The sequence below is a fragment of the Podarcis raffonei genome, chromosome 4 (assembly GCF_027172205.1).
Source record: "Podarcis raffonei isolate rPodRaf1 chromosome 4, rPodRaf1.pri, whole genome shotgun sequence".
Taxonomy (NCBI): domain Eukaryota; kingdom Metazoa; phylum Chordata; class Lepidosauria; order Squamata; family Lacertidae; genus Podarcis; species Podarcis raffonei.
The window spans coordinates 8,671,225-8,692,808 of record NC_070605.1 but is presented as its reverse complement, the minus strand read 5'-3'; the positions used below and the strand labels follow the sequence as shown (position 1 = coordinate 8,692,808).

At 46.2% G+C, this 21,584-nt stretch overlaps 1 protein-coding gene and 1 long non-coding RNA gene across 2 annotated transcripts in view; both read left to right on the top strand.

The window, feature by feature from the left end:
• The window catches only part of LOC128412470 (uncharacterized), an 89,935-nt gene that overhangs the window by 21,133 nt on the left and 47,218 nt on the right, over window positions 1-21,584 (top strand). The window lies entirely within an intron of this gene.
• RELT (RELT TNF receptor) overlaps window positions 1-21,584 on the top strand; it is an 89,614-nt gene that overhangs the window by 38,657 nt on the left and 29,373 nt on the right. Inside the window, exons 2-5 of the mRNA XM_053385400.1 lie at window positions 6,896-6,978; window positions 13,788-13,895; window positions 15,520-15,698; window positions 20,339-20,424. Coding sequence (XP_053241375.1) covers window positions 6,934-6,978; window positions 13,788-13,895; window positions 15,520-15,698; window positions 20,339-20,424 — 418 coding nt within the window. The 5' untranslated portion in view covers window positions 6,896-6,933. The remainder of the gene's footprint in view (window positions 1-6,895; window positions 6,979-13,787; window positions 13,896-15,519; window positions 15,699-20,338; window positions 20,425-21,584) is intronic.

Sequence of the window (21,584 nt, the reverse complement as noted above, 5' to 3'; positions counted from 1 at the left end):
GCCCTGGGTTCGAGTCCTACCCTCCAGAGCAGGAGATACGAAGCTTGCTTCATCTTCCATGGGATATTTGAAGATATTTCGTGACTGTTGTGATCACTGCAGATGGTGACAGCAGTGACTAAATTAAAAGACGCCTGCTTCTTGGGAGAAAAGTGATGACAAACCTAGACAGCATCTTAAAAAGCAGAGACATCACCTTGCCAACAAAGGTCCGTATAGCTATGGTTTTCCCAGTAGTGATGTATGGAAGTGAGAGCTGGACCATAAAGAAGGCTGATCGCCGAAGAATTGGTGCTTTTGAATTATGGTGCTGGAAGAGACTCTTGAGAGTCCCATGGACTGCAAGAAGATCAAACCTATCCATTCTTAAGGAAATCAGCCCTGAGTGCTCACTGGAAGGACAGATCCTGAAGCTGAGGCTCCAAGACTTTGGCCACCTCATGAGAAGAGAAGATTCCCTGGAAAAGACCCTGCTGTTGGGAAAGATGGAGGGCACAAGGAGAAGGGGACAACAGAGGACCAGATGGTTGGACAGTGTTCTCAAAGCTACCAGCATGAGTTTGACCAAACTGCGGGAGGCAGTAGAAGACAGGAGTGCCTGGCGTGCTCTGGTCCATGGGGTCACGAAGAGTCGGACACGACTAAATGACTAAACAACAACAAATCAGAACTCCTCTCGGTATCCTCTTTTCAAAACTGCTGACATCCAGCAGAAGCAGATTTAGGGGAGCATGATCGGTTCGGTCGTGCTGAACGCAGAGCCTTGGGGGACGTTGCAAATACTATTTGAGAGGCAAGCGGATGCTGGATTCTGGTGGCGCACGGGGCGCCGCTGAAATTTGAGACCCCAGAGTCTGCCACTGACTCATTTCTACGCAGCCTCTCACCCCCTGCTCTCTGTTCCCTGTCCAGGCAAGTGAGAGACATTAGCAGAGCTCAAGACCGCATTCCAGCCAGGTGAAAAAACACCCAAGAAAGTTGCAGAAATAGCAGAGCCTCCAATTGTCCCTATTTTCCAGGGACAGTCCCAGATTTACAGGAGCCATTTCCGTTTCTAATTTGATCCTGGAATGCCCTGCTTTTCCTTAAGACGACACTATACCTGAAGGAGCGTCTGCACCTCCATTGTTCAGCCTGGACTCTGAGGTCCAGCTCTGAGGGCCTTCTGGCAGTTCCCTCACTGCGAGAAGTGAGGTTACAGGGAACCAGGCAGAGGGCCTTCTCGGTGGTGGCACCCGCCCTGTGGAACGCCCTTCCATCAGATGTCCAGGAAATAAACAACTACAGTGGTACCTTGGGTTAAGAACTTAATTCATTCTGGAGGTCCCATCAAATATCAAGGAAATAAATAACTATCTGACTTTTAGAAGACACCTGACGGCAGCCCTGCTTAGGGAAGTTTTTAATGTTTGGTGCTTTATCATGTTTTTTTATATTCTGTTCGGAGCCGCCCAGAGTGGCTGGGGATACCCTGCCAGATGTAAATAATAAAATTACTACTACTACTACTATTCTGTGATCAGAGCTCTGCACTGGCTGCTGATTTTCTCCCAGGCCAAGTTCAGGGTGTTACTATTTGTATCCAAATCCCTTAACAACTTGGGACCAGATTACCTCCCACTGTTCCACTTAGTGTGGCAGCATCTATACTTTGGAACTCCCTGCCACTTGAAACCCAGCCACATAGATGGGGTATAAATTATTATTATTATTATTATTATTATTATTATTATTATTATTATTATTATTAATTTATTTTCATTGGATAAATGTTGGAGGGTATGGAGTTATACAACCCCCGAGCCAAGGAGATAAGTAACTATGCAACCTTTACAAGACCTCTGAAGGCAGCCCTGTTTAGGGAAGTTTTTAAATGTTCTATTATATTTTTATATATGCTGGAAGCTGCCCATAGTGGCTGGGGCAACCCAGTTGGATGGGATGGGAAAAATAATAATAATAGTACAGTAAAAGAAAATCCCTATTTTCATCGGAGAAATGTTGGAGGGTATGTACCTTTCCTTCCCCAGACAAACCCGCTTTCCATCCTTGGTAAAGCTGTAACCTCCTCACGACTCGACACTCAAGCCGTTTGACACCGTCCTTGGCAGTCCTGCTGCCTGAAGTGTATCCAATAGCCGGCACTTGGGACAAGTGTTCAGTCTGTCTAACAGCCAAGCCGGCCCCTGCTCCTGACCTCGGCTCCTGGCCCTGTTCCCAGGCTGCAACTCCAGGCGGTGCCAGGGCCTCCTGGCATCCAGCGCCTTCTCTGGTTGAGCTCAAAGTGTGCCAGATGTGAAGGGGAAGGCTGTTCCTCCGGGGGAGCCAATCGATCAAATTAAATGAATGCGCAGTCATTTCATTGTGGGCTCCTTTTGGCCCAATTAGCCTCCCGCGGATCGTTCTTCACAGCCGCTGGGTTGGCCGAGGTCGCTTTTAATGGCGCAAAGTTCTTTTCAGACGCGGCGCCGGCGGACGGTTTCCGAGAGCTTCGTGTGCAATTATTTTGGAGGTGACTTTAGGGAGTTTGGCTGTCTTGAGGAGGCTGGAGAGCCAGCCAGTGGCGCTATAATGGGAACTCGCTGTTCCCCGGAGGGAATCCGTCAACCCTTTGAGACTTGCTAAGTCCTACTTTCTTTCTTTTTTTAAATAATATTTATTAAAGTTTTAAAGATACAACAAAAAGAGAAGAAAGAACAAACAAAAAACACCAACAAAAATATCAAGAAAAATAAAATCAATCAAACAACAAAAAAGAAAATACACAAAATTGCAATAAATCTTATTGACTTAACTTCATTAGCTTGTTTCTTTGACCTCCTCGCACCTCCCTTTTTTGTATTCTGCTTCAATTAGCTATTTCAGCAAATCCTTTCCATCTTTCCCCAATTTATAACCATTAATTTATCTTAACATAATATAATTTTGCTTTCCCTCCTCTCCTTCAACAATCTATTTAACTTAAGTCCTTTATGATATTTATACAAAAGTCACATAATTTCTTTCCAGCCTCCTTCTAAACTTCCTCAATTTTGCTATGTTTTTGTAAATAAACTTTAAATTTCTTCCAATCTTCTTCCACCGACTCTTCTCCCTGGTACCGGATTCTGCCCGTCATTTCGGCCATTTCCATCAGGTCCATCACCTTCATCTTCCCGGGTGGGTAGATCTTGTGTCTTCCAATATTTTGCGATCAGTATTCTTGCTGCTGTTGTGGCGTACATAAAGAAAGTTCTATCCTTCTTAGGCACCAATTGGCCGACCATGCCCAGGAGAAAGGCCTCTGGTTTCTTCAGAAAGGTATATTTAAATACCTTTTTTATTTCATTATAGATCATTTCCCAGAAGGTTTTGATCTTTGGGCATGTCCACCAAAGGTGAAAGAATGTACCTTCAGACTCTTTACATTTCCAGAATTTATTATCGGGCAAATGGTAGATTTTTGCAAGCTTGACTGGTGTCATGTACCACCTGTAAATCATTTTCATTATATTCTCTCCTAGGGCATTACATGCCGTAAATTTAATACCTGTGGTCCATAACTGTTCCCAGTCAGCCATCATGATATTATGTCCTACATCTTGTGCCCATTTAATCGTAGCTGATTTCACAGTTTCATCCTGGGTATTCCATTTCAACAGCAAGTTATACATTTTTGACAAATTATTACTTTTGGAATCTAACAGCAATGTTTCCAGGCAAAGTCCTACTTTCAGCCTTGCTTTTAGAAACTTGGATATATATTTTTTGCCATCTTGGCGCCCTTTGGATGTTCACACCAGCCGTTCGGTGCATTTGCACCAGGAAAAAGCTGCCTTCTGTGATCCGTGGAGGAAGTGCAAATTAGGCGGATTTGCATGCACTTGCTTAAGCAGGGTTTTCTGCTACTCTGTAGGGGAAGGCAGAGAACTGCAAAGCACCAAAGTCATACTAGCGAAATCAAATGCAAACCTTATCCATCCAATTCTTTTCTGGTTGTTGAAGCTCATTTCTGCAGCCTTGAGGATGATAGGAATGGTCTCCCTCGGATGGTTGTACTCTCTCCTTCCTCGGAGGTTTTTAAGCAGAGGTTGGATAGCCATTGGTCATGGATTCTTTAGCTGAGATTCCTGCATTACAGGGGGCTGGACTAGATGACCACTGGGGTCACTTCCAACTCTGATTCTATGATTTCCCTCCCTCTCATAAAACTCAGTGGGGTCATCCAACAAGCATAAATGTTGGAAGATTCAGGACCCACCAAAGGAAAAACTGGTTCATGCAGCACAGGGTAGAATTCGGGGATTTGGTCCTCAAGATGTGATGGTGGTCCTGAAAGACCTGCATTGGCTCCCAGTACGTTTCTGAGCACAATTCAAAGTGTTGGTGCTGACCTTGAAAGCCCTAAACGGCTTCAAAGGCCCAGTACACCTGAAGGAGCATCTCCACCCCCATCGTTCAGCCCAGACACTGAGGGCCTTTTGGCGGTTCCCTCCCTGCGAGAAGTGAGGTTACAGGGAACCAGGCAGAGGGCCTTCTCGGTGGTGGCGCCTGCCCTGTGGAATGCCCTCCCATCAGATGTCAAGGAAATAAACAACTACAGTGGTACCTCGGGTTAAGAACTTAATTCGTTCCAGAGGTCCATTCTTAACCTGAAACTGTTCTTAACCTGAAGCACCACTTTAGCTAATGGGGCCTCCCACTGCTGCCGGATCACGATTTTTGTTCTCATCCTGAAGCAAAGTTCTTAACCCGAGGTACTATTTCTGGGTTAGCGGAGTCTGTAACCTGAAGCATATGTAACCTGAAGCGTATGTAACCCGAGGTACCACTGTATCTGACTTTTAGAAGATGTCTGAAGGCAGCCCTGTTTAGGGAAGTTTTTAATGGTTGAAGTTTTATCATGTTTTTAATATTCTGTTGGGAGCCACCCAGAGTGGCTGGGGAAACCCAGCCAGATGGGCAGGGTATAGATAATAAAATTATTATTATTATTATTATTAGGGTCACCAACTTGGATGGCTTTATAAAAGGATTGGGCCCAGTGTGGGGAACCTTTGATTTTCCAGATGCTTCTGAACTGCAACTCCCAACAGCCCCAGCAAGCATGGCCAATGGCCAGGGGCGATGGGGATTGTATTTCAGCCACATTTGGGGAGAACAAGGTCCCACACACCTGGCTTATACAAAAGGCTGCTTCTCAAGACCCCATCTATGGAGCACTCAATTTCATAGCTGTCAACTTACAGATTTGAAAATAAGGGGCCAGCAGCCTTGAAAATAAGGGATCAGCAGCCAAAATAAGGGATTTTCTGGGCACAGGTATGTTCATATTCTGGGCCCCTCTGAGCCAAAGGCAGAAAGCCCAGCCAGCAGCCAAACAAAGCCCCAAGCAGTGGTTCCCACAGCGCAGCAACCCGGCAAAGGGGATGCAGCAAGGAAAACCACCTTCACCTCTCCGCTGAGAAGCGCTGAGCAAAGGCGAGTCCCCAGGCAACGCGGCCAATTTGATCGGCACAAGGCATGCAAGCTCCACCCCCCAGTCATTCTTAGACTCCTTATTGGGTGAGCAACGCATCTAAGCAACCCAGTTGGAGCCTCCCTCCTCCCTGTCCGGCAGGGAGGGAGGGAGAGGAGCTGCTTCCTTTGAAACCCGGGAAATTTAAGGGACATCATCAATAAGGGACAGCAGCGGAAAACGGCACTGGGATAAGGGACTTTCCCGTCAAATAAGGGACAGTTGACAGCTATGCTCAATTTCCTTGCATGGAGATTAGATGATGTTTGCAGAGAGGTTAGATGATGTGACAACGCAAGCGTTAATCCCATGCTTTCCCGTGCAATTCTCCGTTACTTTCCTGATCTAAAAGAAAGTCTGACCTTTTGGGGGGGAAATACAAGCCCTCTCCCACGAACCCTTGCACAACTTGAATGTGCAACTTGACGAATCCCACTTGAAAGGAGCAGAAGTCCGGATGCCTCGTTGAGGATTGGGCTACGATGGCCTTGCAGTACCTCCCAATATTGCAGGCAGTATTCCTTTGAATACTGGGACGCGGGTGGCACTTTGGGTTAAACCACAGAACCTAGGACTTGGCAATCAGAAGGTCGGCGGTTTGAATCCCCGCAACAGGGTGAGCTCCCGTTGCTCGGTCCCTGCTTCTGCCAACCTAGCAGTTTGAAAGCACGTCAAAGTGCAAGTAGATAAATAGGTACCGCTCCAGCGGGAAGTTAATCAGCGTTTCTGTGCGCTGCTCTGGTTCGCCAGAAGCGGCTTAGTCATGCTGGTCACAACCCGGAAGCTGTACGCTGGCTCCCTCGGCCAATAAAGCGAGATGAGCGCCGCAACCCCAGAGTCGGTCACGACTGGACCTAACGGTCAGGGGTCCCTTTACCTTTATTCCTTTGAATGCCAGTGGCTGGGAACCCCAAGTGTGGAGAGAGCACTGTTGTTGCGCCCAAGTCCTGATCGCAGGCTATCCCGTAGACATCTGGTTAACCCCTGTGAGAAACAGGATGTTGGATTTGTCAAGCTTTTTCGGTCTGATCCAGCACAGCTCTTCTCTTGCAATCGGCATTTTGGCAGAGAAGCTTTCCTTCAGAACTGGGAGGCTCTGAGGCATTGAATGACTTCAAAAGCACCTGAACCCACATAAATAAACTGAAGAGGGGAAGCGTTTTTGACTCCCACCGCGGGAGGAAGCCTGTACATTTCCCGTTTCCTTCTCTTTAGTTTAAATCACAGCTGATAAGTTTCCTGTGCAATTGACTGTAATTTGCAGGGGTAAACAGAGCTGTATGGGGGAGGGAGGTAAACACAGCTCATTCAAGGGAGCTGGGACCACAGCCTGTTCGGAGGAGAGTATAAAAGGCTGGGCCTCCGTCAGTAAATTCTCTGTTCTCTGCCCCCCGACAGCTTCGTTTTGCGGCTGCTTTGAAACCGAACCCCTCAAGATGAACAGGACCCTGAATTTCTTCTCAGCCCTCAGCCTCCTGATGGTAAGTGCAATTTTTCCTGTGTGACTTCGTTGCCTCTCACGCCGTGTGGGAAAAGTGGTCCCAACAGTGTTTCCACCGGCAATCTCTGCCTCCACTGCTTTGCAAATATTCCCCTTCCTTATGTACACACCCAGATTGGTAGTAAGCCTGAGGATGTGATGGTCTACTGGCAGAGGGAGGAGGGAATCCACATCAGCCAAGCAAGGAGCCACTTACCAACCTACCAGGCATCTTACTGGCTCTTTACTGTTGAAAGACCTACACTGGCTCCCAGGACATTTCCGAGCACAATTCAAAGTGTTGGTGCTGACCTTTAAAGCCCTAAACTGCCTCAAAGGCCCAGTATATCTGAAGGAGCGTCTCCACCCCCATCGTTCAGCCCGGACACTGAGGTCCAGCGCCAAGGGCCTTCTGGCGGTTCCCTCGCTGTGAGAAGCCAAGTTACAGGGAACCAGCAGAGGGCCTTCTCGGTGGTGGCACCCGCCCTGTGGAACGCCCTCCCACCAGATGTCAAAGAGAAAAACAACTACCAAACCTTTAGAAGACATCTGAAGGCAGCCCTGTTTAGGGAAGCTTTTAATGTTTGATGCATTACTTTTATTTTAATATTTTGTTGGAAGCTGCCCAGAGTGGCTGGGGAAGCCCAGCCAGATGGGTGGGGTATAATATATTATTATTATTATTATTATTATTATTATTATTATTAATCAAGGAGAGTCTGGATTAGTTGCAGTTTCCGGGTCACCTTCAAAGGTAGCCCCACACAGAGCGCATTGCAGTAGTCCAAGCGAGAGAACTAGATGGTCTTAAAGGCCCCCGCATTCTGCAGATATTCAGACGATCTTGGCCACCTCCCTTCTCCCTTCTCCAGAGGTCTGCCTGCGCTGGCAAGAACTGACTCACCGCCAGTTTAGGATGACAGAGCAGTCCCCTGGCATAATGACTGCCCTGGCAGCATTTTAGAACATGTGGCAATGTGGGTTGCAGTTCAGACCTGCCCATTGTGGTTTTGTTTCCTTCCCTTGGAAAACTTCCCCTTGTTGGCTGGGGTCCCGTACACGGCCTGCCCGCCCCCCCCCCCCGCCCCCGCCTCAGTCAGGAGTCTATTTTGGGAAAGAGGGCGAGAGCAAAGCCCAGCTGGCCAATCCCAAGTGGGGTTTAAGTGCAAAGACGTTGATGGCTTCAAAGAGACTCGTCTGTTGGGTCTTCCTGGGTTCCCTCAAGGTTGCCATCTGGACCTGTCGTGCCCAAACTGTCTGCCAAAGAGCATTTACGGGTCAGGAAGGAACTGCTGGTGCTACAATAAATCTTCCAAATATTAATCATGAGAAGCTCCTGGAAGGACAAAGTGTTTGTCTACAGAGGGGGCTCCAACTCAATGCATTTCTTGACCTCGACTCTTTCCTTAGGACAGGTAATGGTCCCCTTCTCTGTCTTGGGTATGAGTGGTGGAGCATTTAATCACCCCTGAAGCAGAGATGCAGCTGGAGTTTGTGCTGTGCCAGAGGAGGGTGGCTAATGCCTCTTTGTATGAGTCACTGCTCTGTATATTGGAAGAAGCAAAGATCAACAGAGTTGAAGCAATGATTCTTCAACATCGCTGGACTGGTCATGTTGTGCGGATGCCTGATTATTGTCTTCCAAAGCAACTACGCTATTCCGAACTTAAAAATGGAAAGCATAATGCTGGTGGTCAACAAAAGAGGTTTAAAGACTCTCTCAAAAAATGCAGTATAAACACCGACAACTGGGAAACACTGGCCTGCCAGTGTGGTGTAGTGGTTAAGAGCGGTAGTCTCGTAATCTGGGGAACCAGGTTCGATTCCCCGCTCCTCCACCTGCAGCTGCTGGGTGACCTTGGTCTAGTCACACTTCTCTGAAGTCTCTCAGCCCCACTCACCTCACAGAGTGTTTGTTGTGGGGGAGGAAGGGAAAGGAGAATGTTAGCCGCTTTGAGACTCCATAAAGGGAGTGAAAGGCGGGATATCAAATCCAAACTCTTCTTCTTCTTCTCCCAGTTGGAGAACAGCTTTTACCAAAGGTATCATCCTATCCCCCTATCTGGAAAGGAGGCTAGCACAGAGCAGTGACTCATACTACTTCTTCTTTGGCGATTCCTTGTGGCCGAGTAAGATTGTCTTCCATAAACATGGTTTTAACAGCGAGTCCGTAAGTGACTGTGGAGGCCAATTCTGGACCCACACGTCCTTTCACAGTCGGGACGTAGGTTTCCGGGTGGGAGTTGATCACGGTGAAGGTTTGCCAAGTGTGCCTTCCTCTTAGCACATTTCTCCCTTTCGTCCTGAGTCCAAGTGTCTTCAAAGCCGGAGTTGTAGAGTTAAAGGGACCCCGAGGGTCATCTAGTCCAACCCCATGCAAGGCAACCCCCGATTGCCACTCTCTCCTCCTCCAAATACTTCAGAGGTTGCGTCCACGAAACCTGGAGAAGTCAGCTGAATGGGCGTCTGTCTTTTGTGCCACTGCTGCATTTCTGGGTTTTGTTTTGGTTTCGTGGTGTTGTGTTTTTTTTACTGAGTCAGAGGGATGAAAAGTTTACTTTTGTGATCTGCGAAGTCGCAATTTGTGGAGATCATTGATGACGCTCCAGTTCCCAAACTCATGCTTGCTATGGTCCTTGGCCGTGGGCCAAGAAAATCACTTGTGGTTCCCAGAAACTAGTATTTGGAGCCTTACTGCCTCCAACAGTGATGGTAGCAGCCATTGATAGCCTTAGTAGTAATTCATCTACTTATATACTTCTTACTTTGCCTCCTGTTCTGGAGGGTAGGACTCGAACCCATGGCTTTGAGTATTACAAGAAAGGAGATTCCGACTAAACATCAGGAAATACTTCCTTAGAGTGAGAGCTGTTCAACAGTGGAACAGTCTCCTTTGGGCGGTGATGGACTTTCCTTCCTTGGAGGAGTGTAAAACCAAGTTTAGAAATGTACCCGACATAATTAAAATGCACAATAAAACAATTCCGCCCATACGTTGAAAGCCTCCGTCATTAAATTGTGCAGTGGAGACAAGTCATTACAATAGGATAAGAATTAAAAACAGCAGTGAAAACAGCTGGCTTAGGAAGTTCAGGTCAGAAGATCAGGGGACTACTTGCCTTAAACAGAGCCGGCGGAATGCCAATTCAGATGGGGCAGCTCATATTCCAGCAGAGACAGCATTATCCTCCCTGAATTGGTCTAATCCCTGGGAACAAATTCCATAGTTTCACTGTACTCAGTGCGGAGAGATCCTTTCTCGAACAAGCAGTTCTTACAAAGTCTCCCTAAGCTCATTCTCTATTTCCCGGCATGCTGTGGTTTTTCTGATGCCCTTTCGCTGCGGTTTGCTTTATGGGCTGGTTTTGTTTTTAATTATGTTGTAATTTTATATTTTTATTGCAACCGAAGGTTCTGGCATCGGTTATCTGGCTCTGTAGCAACTGCTCCCAATTCTTCCTTTTTGTAAGTTTCCCTGCCTTGAACTTTCCCTGTGCCTCTCGTCAAATGAAAGATGGGTGCAGTTGCCCTCGGGTACCATGTGGGACGCAGTGGCGCTGTGGGTTAAACCACTGAGCCTTGGACTTGCCGATCAGAAGGTCGGCGGTTTGAATCCCCGCGACGGGGTGAGCTCCCGTTGCTCGGTCCCTGCTCCTTCCAACTTAGCAGTTCGAAAGCACAAAGTGCAAGTAGATAAATAGGTACCACTCCAGCAGGAAGGTAAATGGCGTTTCCGTGCGCTGCTCTGGTTCGCCAGAAGCGGTTTAGTCATGCTGGCCGCATGACCCGGAAGCTGTACGCCAGCTCCCTCGGCCAATAAAGCGAGATGAGCACCGTAACCCCAGAGTCAGTCACGACTGGACCTAATGGTCAGGGGTCCCTTTACCTTTACCATGCGGGACACAGTCCTGTTTACAGTGTGGACAAAAACCTACCAGTTTGGATGTGTATGGAATTGGGGACTTGGGAGAGCAGGCATCTGATAGTCCATCATTTCAGGAAGCAAAACCCAGCTTTGCAAGGGAAAGAAAAATCCTAGTCATTTTGCATCACCTGCAGGAACTTTCTTCCATCTGCTTGCAGCAGAAACTTATAAAAACACACGACCACAGCAGTTGTTGACTTCTGGCGACTTCACTGCATGCAAGACAGACTCTGGAGCTTCTCATTCTTTGAGGAGCTCACGGTGTGCCTTTTAGGAGTTGTTCAACTGTAAAACAGGCTCCCTCGGGAGGCGGTGAATTCTCTCTCTCAACACCATCGGAATGGCTTCCATTTCAAGATATATTTTGTGTGTGTGTATTATTTTTATTAAATTTTCTGTTTTACACTTTAGAACATTCATTTAAACAACCTCAAAATGTCAATGACTTCCCTTCTTCTCTTTCCGTGGTTCATTTTGCATAACATAAATCCCTGCATATTTTACACAAACTAAACCATTCAGTAGAGACATCACCTTGCCAACAAAGGTCCATATACTTAATGCTCTGGTTTTCCCAGTAGTGATGTATGGAAGTGAGAGCTGGACCATAAAGAAGGCTGATCGCCGAAGAATTGATGCTTTTGAATTATGGTGCTGGAGGAGACTCTTGAGAGTCCCATGGACTGCAAGAAGATCAAACCGATCCATTCTGAAGGAAATCAGTCCTGAGTGCTCACTGGAAGGACAGATCCTGAAGCTGAGGCTCCAAGACTTTGGCCACCTCATGAGAAGAGAAGACTCCCTGGAAAAGACCCTGATGTTGGGAAAGATGGAGGGCACAAGGGGAAGGGGACAACAGAGGACGAGATGGTGGGACAGTGTTCTCGAAGCTACAAACATGAGTTTGACCAAACTGCGGAAGGCAGTGGAAGACAGGAGTGCCTGGCGTGCTCTGGTCCAGGGGGTCACAAAGAGTCGGACATGACTAAATGACTAAACAACAACAATAACAAACCATTCAGTATTCCATTATTGCATCCACCAAAACTTATTTACCGTATTTTTCGCTCTATAAGACAGACTTTCCCCCTCCTAAAAAGTAAGGGGAAATGTGTGTGCGTCTTATGGAGCGAATGCAGGCTGCGCAGCTATCGCTGAAGCCAGAAGAGCAAGAAGGATCAGTGCGCACCGAACCCTCTTTCTCTTCTGGCTTCAGGGAAAGCCACGCAAAGCCTCCTGAGCGCAGCCGGAACGCTCCTCCCTCTTTGCTCAAGAGGCTTTGCGTTGCTTTCTTGTTTCTTGTTTCCTTCTCTAAAAACTAGGTGCGTCTTATGGTCAGGTGTGTCTTATAGAGCGAAAAATACAGTAAGCTGTTTAATTTATCTTAATGCTGCCCATGTTTTCAGGTGTACACAATTCCCCCCATATATTCAATAAACATTTCCCAATCTTCTCTGAGCGCATGTTCTTCTTGTTCTCTTATTCTATATGTCAAGTTAGGGTTACCAGTCATCATATGGTTACCAGATTTTTAGGGTTAACAGTCATCCCTGGTTCCCGGAGACAGTCCGCGGCTTTGCAAATCTGTCCCTGGGAATCGTGGCAGCGGCAGCCTCAGCAGCCCAGAGCCAGCCTGGTAGCACAGTTGGCTTTGGCTGGCTTCAGGAGATGCCCACTGCCGCGGCGCCCACCATTTTTCCTGCGCCACGGCAGCAAGCAGCTCCTGAAGCCAGCCAGAGCCAACTGCGCTACCAGGCTGGCCCCTCCTGGGCAACGGCCGCCTGCCCGCAACTCCTGAACCTCCCCTGATCTGTCAAAACAAAGGGGGAAGGGGGCATAACTATAATTTGTTTTGCTTTTATTTTGTTTTGTTATCTGTATGAGAATTGGGGAAATCGTGGAAGGGAATTTAGGTCGACTTTAGAAAAAGGCTTTAAGAATGAGACCAGATGTGTAATTATGGATGTTTATAAGTTATAAGCTATAAATTTATAAGTTAAAAGTTTAAAAGTTAAAAATGGTTTTTCTAAAATGACTGAAATGTAAAAAGGTTAAAAATTGGGGACAAGAACTTGTTGAGCCAACAATTTGAACTGGAATACAAGAGGGGGAGGTGGGGGGAAGTCAGGAAAATATGCTATTGAAAGTGAAGACTTTGAATTTTATGCATTTTTAAATCTTTTTTGTTTGTTTGTTTCGTTTTCTTTTTTGTGTTTTTGTGTTTTTCTTTGATTTTTTGATAATGGAAAAATCTTAATAAATATCATTTTATAAAAAAAAAGAAGATCTGGGAAGGCTCAGGCGCGCCATTGCCCAGTTAAAAAAAACAACTCTGCGCATTTATGTTTCACAGGGTGGGAAAGAAGGGCTTTGCACCTTTATACAATATGCATGTGTGCGTGGGCCCAGGGTCTTCTGCCTCAGCATCCCCACTACTAACTCCCTGTTGCTACTCAGCTTTTAAAAAAAAGTGTCCCCGGATTCATTGAAAAAAATCTGGTAACCATATGTTAAGTCTGCAAGCTGCACACATTCCATCAGCTTAAGTTGCCGTTCTTCTCTGGTTGGGACCTCACTCATTTTTCATTTTGTGGCTAACAAAACACAGTCAGCGGTAGTAGCATAGGGAGGCAGTCAATTCTCCTTCATTGTAGATTTTTAAACAGAGATTGGATGGCTACCTGTCAGGGATTGTTTAGTTTGCAGTTTCTGCTTTGGAGGGGGTTGGACTAGATGATCCTTGGGGTCCCTTCCAACGCTACAATTCTATGATTCCATTAAGTTGAAAATGTGTGTGTATATATATATATATATATATATATATATATATATAATCTGAACAGCGACGTCAGAGTGCCAAATTCTCTCCCTTTTGCTTTTTTCAGGCTTTCTTCTGTCATCAGGCACAAGCATGCGGCAGTCAAGAGTACTGGAGTTCCAAAGGCTACTGTGTCCCTTGCGAAGGGTGTCCTCCGGGAGAGGAGCCAGACAGGGTAAGCAAACCTACCTGAGATGTTTCCGAATGCCCAGCCTCTGCAGCCCAGCTGCATCGGTGCTGAACGGGTGCTTTCGTTTTCATCCATCCATTTAAAACCAAAGTTTCTAGTCCCTGTGGATCTGAATCTACTCTTGGAGATACTTGGTGCTGCTCTTGTGGGGCGGGGAAACCTCGTGGCAAAGCCTACTGGTGTTTCCAAAACCAAAGGGGTTGCTGAATTATATTTCCCCTAAATTATGCAATTATTTGCGTCATTTCTGCAGGCAGCACAGTTCAGCACCGAATCAGCAAAAACATTTATTAATGCCAAGAGCTTTCATTCACAAAACATGCCGCTGCCTCAACATTCATTCACATTAATAATAATAATAATAATAATAATAATAATAATAATAATAATAAAAAAATGCAGTGCTAGGTTCATAGAGGGAGAGGGCTTGATTTAGAAAATGTTCCTCCTTTGGTTTTGGATGCAGAATGAGAACCTGTAGTATTCTAGCATTCTTGTCTATTTATGCTTTCACCTAACCACGGGCAATTAGATGTGTCTGACAAAGCTACAGCCTGAAGGTTTTACACTCGCAATTTTTAGTTTTCTTTTTTATGTTGCAGCATGCATTTTGTTCTCAGAACGGGAGCTCCTCAAAGCTGAAAAGGCGAAGCATGCTGGACCACATTTTTGTGGCTGTTCTTTTTAAGCGTTCGCTTCCAAATTGCCGTCGTGTTAGCACTGTTTTCTCCTAACTCCAGGCAGCTGTGTTCTGTAAACAAGACAGCCATTGAGCAATGTGCCTTTCTATAAACAGGGCCTACTATATTAACTGCTGCCTATTTTTCTTCCCGATGGTTGCAGTCCCTTTTAAGCAGGGTGGATTTGATTTAAATCAAATTGATTTAAATCACTAGTCAGTAAGACTGGATTTATTTTTTTTATTTTTTTTACAGAAAGACTCATTCTTGCTGATATAATCTTAATATTTACAACCAGAGGAAGGTTTCGTTTTTGGAATAATAAACTTATGTTTCCCTTCCCTTATGGTTTTGATCTATGGGCTACTATTAAAATGAGGCTGCATTTTAAATTGTATTTTAACCTGTATTTTAAATTGTTCCCCCCCATTATGTTTTTACTGTGATTTTATTGGTGTTACCTGCCCTGAGCCCGGCTCTGGCCGGGGAGGGCAGGGTATAAATAAATTATTATTATTATTATTATTATTATTATTATTATTATTATTATTATTATATCAGAATGGATCAGAAACTAACCAAGCTATCTAGCCCCCTCCCCAAATCTAGTATGTATCTCACCTTACTTTTTAGCCAGACCAAATTTGTAAAGGGAACACAACTTTATTATTATTATTATTATTATTATTATTATTATTATTATTATTATTATTATATTTGCAACGTTCAAGCCGAGAATCCAGCCTTTTAATAGGGAACCCTCTCACCCGCCTCACGAGTGTTGGGATTTTTGTGAAGATTCCGCCACATCCCAGCAGCGGACGTCAGTCCAATAGCTGGAAGGGAAGTGAGGCATAAGGAACTGCACCCCCTGCCTGGTTGAGCTTGTGGCACCTTAACTCTGCTTTTTCTTTGATTTCCCACCCTAGACATGTGGCTATGGGAAAGGACTGGGGATGATTTGCAAGGCTTGCTCTGCAGGAACCTTCTCTCCCAGTTACGGGCTGGAATTCTGCACGCTGCATACCCACTGCGAAGCCAAAAGGAGGGTTCATGCCAGCCCTGGAACAGCCGCGGCGGACACCTTGTGCGGGGACTGCATGCCCGGGTAACGCTGCTTATTGCTTTTACCGTCTATTCTCTTGCAGGGCAGACACACCTGCGCCAAACCCTCCTGCGCTGCAGGCAGCGTTGCACCTCTCTGGCAAACACGGAGCCTTGTACGAGAATCAGTTGGCAACACACCGGCATGTCGGAATATAAAGTTTTGCACAAATGTGAAATTGTGGCAGGATTTGGATTTGAACTTACCGTATTTTTCGCTCCATAAGACACACTTTTTTCTTCCTAAAAAAGGAATGTCTGCGCGTCTTACGGAACGAATGCGTGGTCCCTGGAGCCGAATTGCCCAGGGGCGAAAAGCAGATCATGGTTTGTTTGTTTTTTGAAAGAGGGAAGGGGGTGTTGAAAGGAAGCCGCTGATCGGCTGCCTGGGAGGGGGGAGGTAAAGACAGCGAACTTGCAAGGAGAGGAGACAGGAAGACTAAAGCAATGAGGGGAGAAATTAGAAGAAAAGGAGGAGCAGAAAACTGCTCCAGCTAAGGAAAAGACACGTAAGGCAAACAAGAGGGAAGGGAGCGTTGAAAGGAAGCAGCTGATTGGTGGGATCGGGAGAGAGATATGGGACGCTAGAGATAAAGGAGGCTGTCTGGGAGGGGGGAGGTAAAAACCCATGGATCCTCAGGATTTTTACACCCCAAACACACACGTATCCTGCAATGAACCGCTGTGCGTTGCTAAGGATTTGGGTCAAGAGGAAGGGAGAGCATTGCAGGGCAATCGCCCTCCCCTATGCGTTGAGCATGCATGCGTTTTTCCATGTGGCTCTGCATTGTGGAGGAAAGCTGGCAACCGGATGTTGAAGCGATCTTCCCTGAAAATTATGACCGTCAGTCGCCTTGTCGAGAAACCACAAGAGGCCGTGACGACCACACAGCTTGTTTAAGCATTTTGTTAAACTGTGAAACCTGCTCTCATGCGAGGCAGGGATGGCTGCCAGCCTAGATGGCTTTAAAAAGAGGATTAGACAAACTCACAGAGGAGACTGCTCTCGATGGCTACCAGCCAGGAAGCCGATGCTTTTTGCCTTCACAGCTGGAGGCACAGCAATGCTTGAATTGCTGGAAGCCACAGGAAAGGACAGTTGCTCTGGCGCTCAGGACCTTCTTCCACAGGTCTCTGTTTGCCCACCGTTAGAACAGGATTGCAGGGCTAGATGGGCTATTGGCCGGATCCAGCAATCTCTTCTAATGTTTTTAGCAATAGCTGATTGACACAGACCCTGGATCTGTTTTTATATTTACCCTTGATGGTCCTGCTAAGCCTGTTTGCAACCCTCATACGGTCGTACCTCTTGTTACGTTCGGTTCAGGTTATGTTCCTTCAGGATACGTCCCACAGCGACCCGGAAGTAACGGAACGGGTTACTTCCGGGTTTCGCCGCTCGCGCATGCGCAGATGCTCAAAATGACGTCATTCGCAGAAGCGGTGAATCGCGACCCGCGCAGACGTGGGTTGCGTTCTGCTCATGTTGCGCACGGGGCTCCGGAACGGATCCCGTTCACAACCAGAGGTACCACTGTACTTCTATCGTGACTTAACTCTTGCCTGTGTTTTCTATGGAAATGTCCACATTCATTCATATTCATATTCATTCTGTGCAAATGTCCATATTCGTTTCCGAGCACAATTCAAAGTGTTGGTGCAGACCTTTAAAGCCCTAAATAGCCTTGGCCCAGTACACCTCAAGGAGCATCTCCACCCCCATCGTTCAGCCCAGACACTGAGGGCCTTTTGGCGGTTCCCTCCCTGCGAGAAGTGAGCTTACAGGGAACCAGGCAGAGGGCCTTCTCGGTGGTGGCACCCTCCCTGTGGAACGCCCTCCATCAGATGTCAAGGAAACAACCAACCACCTCACTTTTAGAAGACATCTGAAGGCAGCCCTGTTTAGGGAAGTTTTTAATGTTTGATGTTTTATTGTGTTTTTAATATTCTGTTGGGTGGGAGCCGCCCAGAGTGGCTTGGGAAACCCAGCCAGATAGGTGGCGTATTATTATTATTATTATTATTATTATTATTATTAGTTGTGCAGTGCCTGAGTAGTAGTAGTAGAAGTAGTAATAATAATAAATAATAATAATAATAATAATAATTATTTTTATTTATACCCTGCCCTCCCCAGCCAAGACCGGGCTCAGGGCAGCTAACAGTAAATATAAAAACAATTGATTGAAATGCAGCTTAAAAAACAACATTAAAATACAACATTAAAACATTAAAGCGCAGCCTCATTTCAGTGGAAACTCCATATGCTCCATATGGAGTACATATGCTCCAAAAGCTATGAGGATCTTAAACTTCCTAATTCACTCAGGAGCCAACCGTTCCCAGCTTGTCTCACGTTCTTATATTCTTAAACCTGCAATAAGTTTCCAAAGAGCCCAGGTCGAAAAATCAGCGATCCAGATTGTACAACAGGCCGGGCTGGTGGGCAGAGGACCCTCAGATACCCCAGGGCTTAGTGGGCTGCTATTCAGTCCAGCCTCAATGCGCAACATTCCTGGGGGACGTCAGCTGATGCCGATAAGGATCGCAGGAATGCAGGCAGAGAGGGGTGTGAGTGCAAAATGAGGTCTCAGTGCAATTGATACCACAGCAGTGCTGAAGTTCAAATAGGCAGGGACTGATCGGTCCCTGGGATGGCTTGGGGCATTTCAAGCAAGAATCAGAGAGAGAATAATATTTTTAGAAGGGTTGCAAACTGGGCTGCCGCCGCCGCCCCCACTGTATAGCCCCATTTTAAGAGCAATTATTCTTACTGGTTTTGGAAGAGCAACTGCATCCCTCTTGGACAGTACTTGATGTGTTCAGTGTCAGAGAAAGGTAGCAAGCACAGGTGTGCATAATTTTGTGGCTCTGGTGTGCCTGGGCTGGAAGTCGGGACGGGACAGAAATCTGTTTCACTTTTAAAAGGCATACAGTGGTACCTCAGGTTAAGTACTTAATTTCTTCCGGAGGTCCGTTCTTGACCTGAAACTATTCTTAATCTGAGGTACCACTTTAGCTAGTGGGGCTTCCCGCTGCCGCGCGATTTCTGTTCTCATCCTGAAGCAAAGTTCTCAACCCGAGGTACTATTTCTGGGTTAGCGGAGTCTGTAACCTGAAGCGTCTGTAACCCGAGGTACCACTGTACTTGCTAAATTCACACCTCTTCAGACTTTGCCTGCATCGAAACACCGCTGTCTCTTGAAATTTGCACTTTCTCCTAATTTTCCAGTGCGTTTCTCCAGCCAAGTGATGTGAATGAAAATGCATGTTCTAGGGTGGAGTGTGCGTGGACTGCGTCTCTTAGTGAAAACAGCATACGAAAAACCAAACACACAGAGAGAAAGTGAATGAGAAGTGCTTGCAAAAATGTGTATTCTGGGCCAATTTTGCAATAATGAGAACAGGGGCAGAGGAAGGAAGCAAGCTGAATGAGTAGAACTGAGAAAAGGAGAGACCAATATTGAAGTGTTCCCATCCCTAGCCGGAAATGCTGTCAGGGTTGGGGATACCTGAAAGTTTACGATCGCCCGCGAAGGGATTCCTTGTGGAGAGGCAGCAAAGCAACAGTTCCGAAATGCCGCAGTCTGCAAAACTGCATACCAGGAAGAGCCGGAATCCCAACATCTTGACGGGAAACCAGTGAGGAGGAAGTGATGGGCCAGGAACCAGTGATTCATCGCCAGCTCTCGGCTGAACTCAACCTGCTTTGCTTAAGGCTAGAGGGAGGAGGGAGAAACTAGATGACCCCTTAGTCACGTTTTTTGCTCACTCTGGGCTGCTGATTAATCCAAATTCCCTGCGTCGATTTTGCGGAGAGTGGAAAAGGAGATTCCCGCCACCCTTGCCTTTGTCCTTATCCTCTAGCATTTTCAGTGGGATTTTTCCCTCTGTCCCCCAGTGCAGCATAAGATTTTTGCACCTCTTTTAGCCACACGGGAGTCCTGCGAAGACTTTGCACCTCTTTTAGCGGTTATCGGATGGGACTTATGGGATACTTTTGTGTTGCTGTGGCTTATAAGTGCAGCAGCAGAAGACTAAGTGAGGATAATGGCAGCCAGGGCTGAATTTAGGTTTGATGAGGCCCTAAGCTACAGAAGGTAAAGGGCCCTTTATATGTCCAGCTGTCCTTTGTCAACAACAAATTGTCGCTGGTTTATGTTAAACATATGTTGTATGGTTTATTATTATTATTATTATTATTATTATTATTATTATTTATTTTATTTATACCCTGCCCATCTGGCTGGGTTTCCCCAGCCACTCTGAGCAGCTTCCAACAGAATATTAAAATACAATAACCTATTAAACATTAAAAGCTTCCCTAAACAGGGCTGCCTTATGGACCTAATAGGTATCTAAAGCCATTTGCACATAAGAAATGAGCAAACCAGTGATATTTGAGGGAGCAGGCTAGCAGGCTTACATCATAGGAGCCTACACAACACAAAACACTGTTGCTGTATGTAGGTTTTATTTTATTTGTTTTTTATCTTATATTTTGGAAATGTACATCCAGCTGTGAAATTTCAAAGTCTGGAGGGGATCTGTTGGGGATATTTGTCCTGGTGGGATATGCCAGTTTCTCTGGGGTATCTCTGAGATACCAGCCTTTAACCTGATCATCTCTCTTCCCATCCACAGATATTATAGCCCTGAAGGTGAGACAGACCCAAACGCCACCTGCCTGCCCTGTTTGTCTGCCCCCAAAGGCCTCCCAGGTTGCTCAGGTGAGAGCAAAAGATGGCGGAGGTGCAAAAAGGGAATGTTTTATTTCCATTCAAGCTGGAGAGGGAAGGAGCTGGCTGGACATGGTCTGCAGGTTAGGTTGTCTTGCCAAAGTGAAGCAGCTGAGGGCCTGGGTGGGAGATCACCTGGGTTACCTTCAGTTCTTTGATGGACGACTTGGAACCAAGTGACATAAAAGATGTTCTCCCCAGCAACTGTGCTCCTTAGGTGTGGCACTGCTGAGAGTACCAGTTTCCCCAGAGGTGCGCTTAGCTTGTCCTAGAAAAGAGGCTTTTAGTGTTGCAGCTCCAGCCCTCTGGAATCATTTGCCAGCTGGAATGAGACAAGCGCCTCGCATTGTGATATTTAGCTACCTCCGGAAGACGTTTTTGTTTAAAAAGGCTTTCCCTGAAGTGTGAGCCAGTCATTGGATGGGGATTGTGAGTTGAGATTCCTGCATTGCAGGGGGTTGGAAATAATAATAATAATAATAATAATAATAATAATAATAATAATGTTATTATTTATTATTTATACCCCGCCCATATGGCTGGGCTTCCCCAGCCACTCTGGGCGGCTTCCAACAAAATATTAAAATAATACAGTAATGCATCAAACATTAAAAGCTTCGCTAAACAGGGCTGCCTTCAGGTGTCTTCTAAAAGTCTGGTAGTTGTTCTCTTTGACATCTAGATGACCCTTGGGGTATTTTCCAACTTGACGATTCTATGATTTTATGCAGTGGGATAAAATTGTAGAAATAGTTCCGCCGCTTTTCATTCATTGAATTTGTAATCTTTTGCATTTTATCTTGTATACCACGGTGGCAGCTCTGTTTACAAAATCTCCAATGCAATAAATGAAATTTAAAGGGCAAAGTAAAGGTAAAGGGACCCCTGACCATTAGGTCCAGTCGTGACCGACTCTGGGGTTGTGCGCTCATCTCGCTCTATAGGCCAAGGGAGCCGGCCTTTGTCCGCAGACAGCTTCCGGGTCATGTGGCCAGCATGACTAAGCCGCTTCTGGCGAACCAGAGCATTGAAATGCCGTTTACCTTCCTGCCGGAGCGGTACCTATTTATCTCCTTGCACTTTTGGCATGCTTTCGAACTGCTAGGTTGGCAGGAGCAGGGACCGAGCAACGGGACCTCACCCCGTCGCGG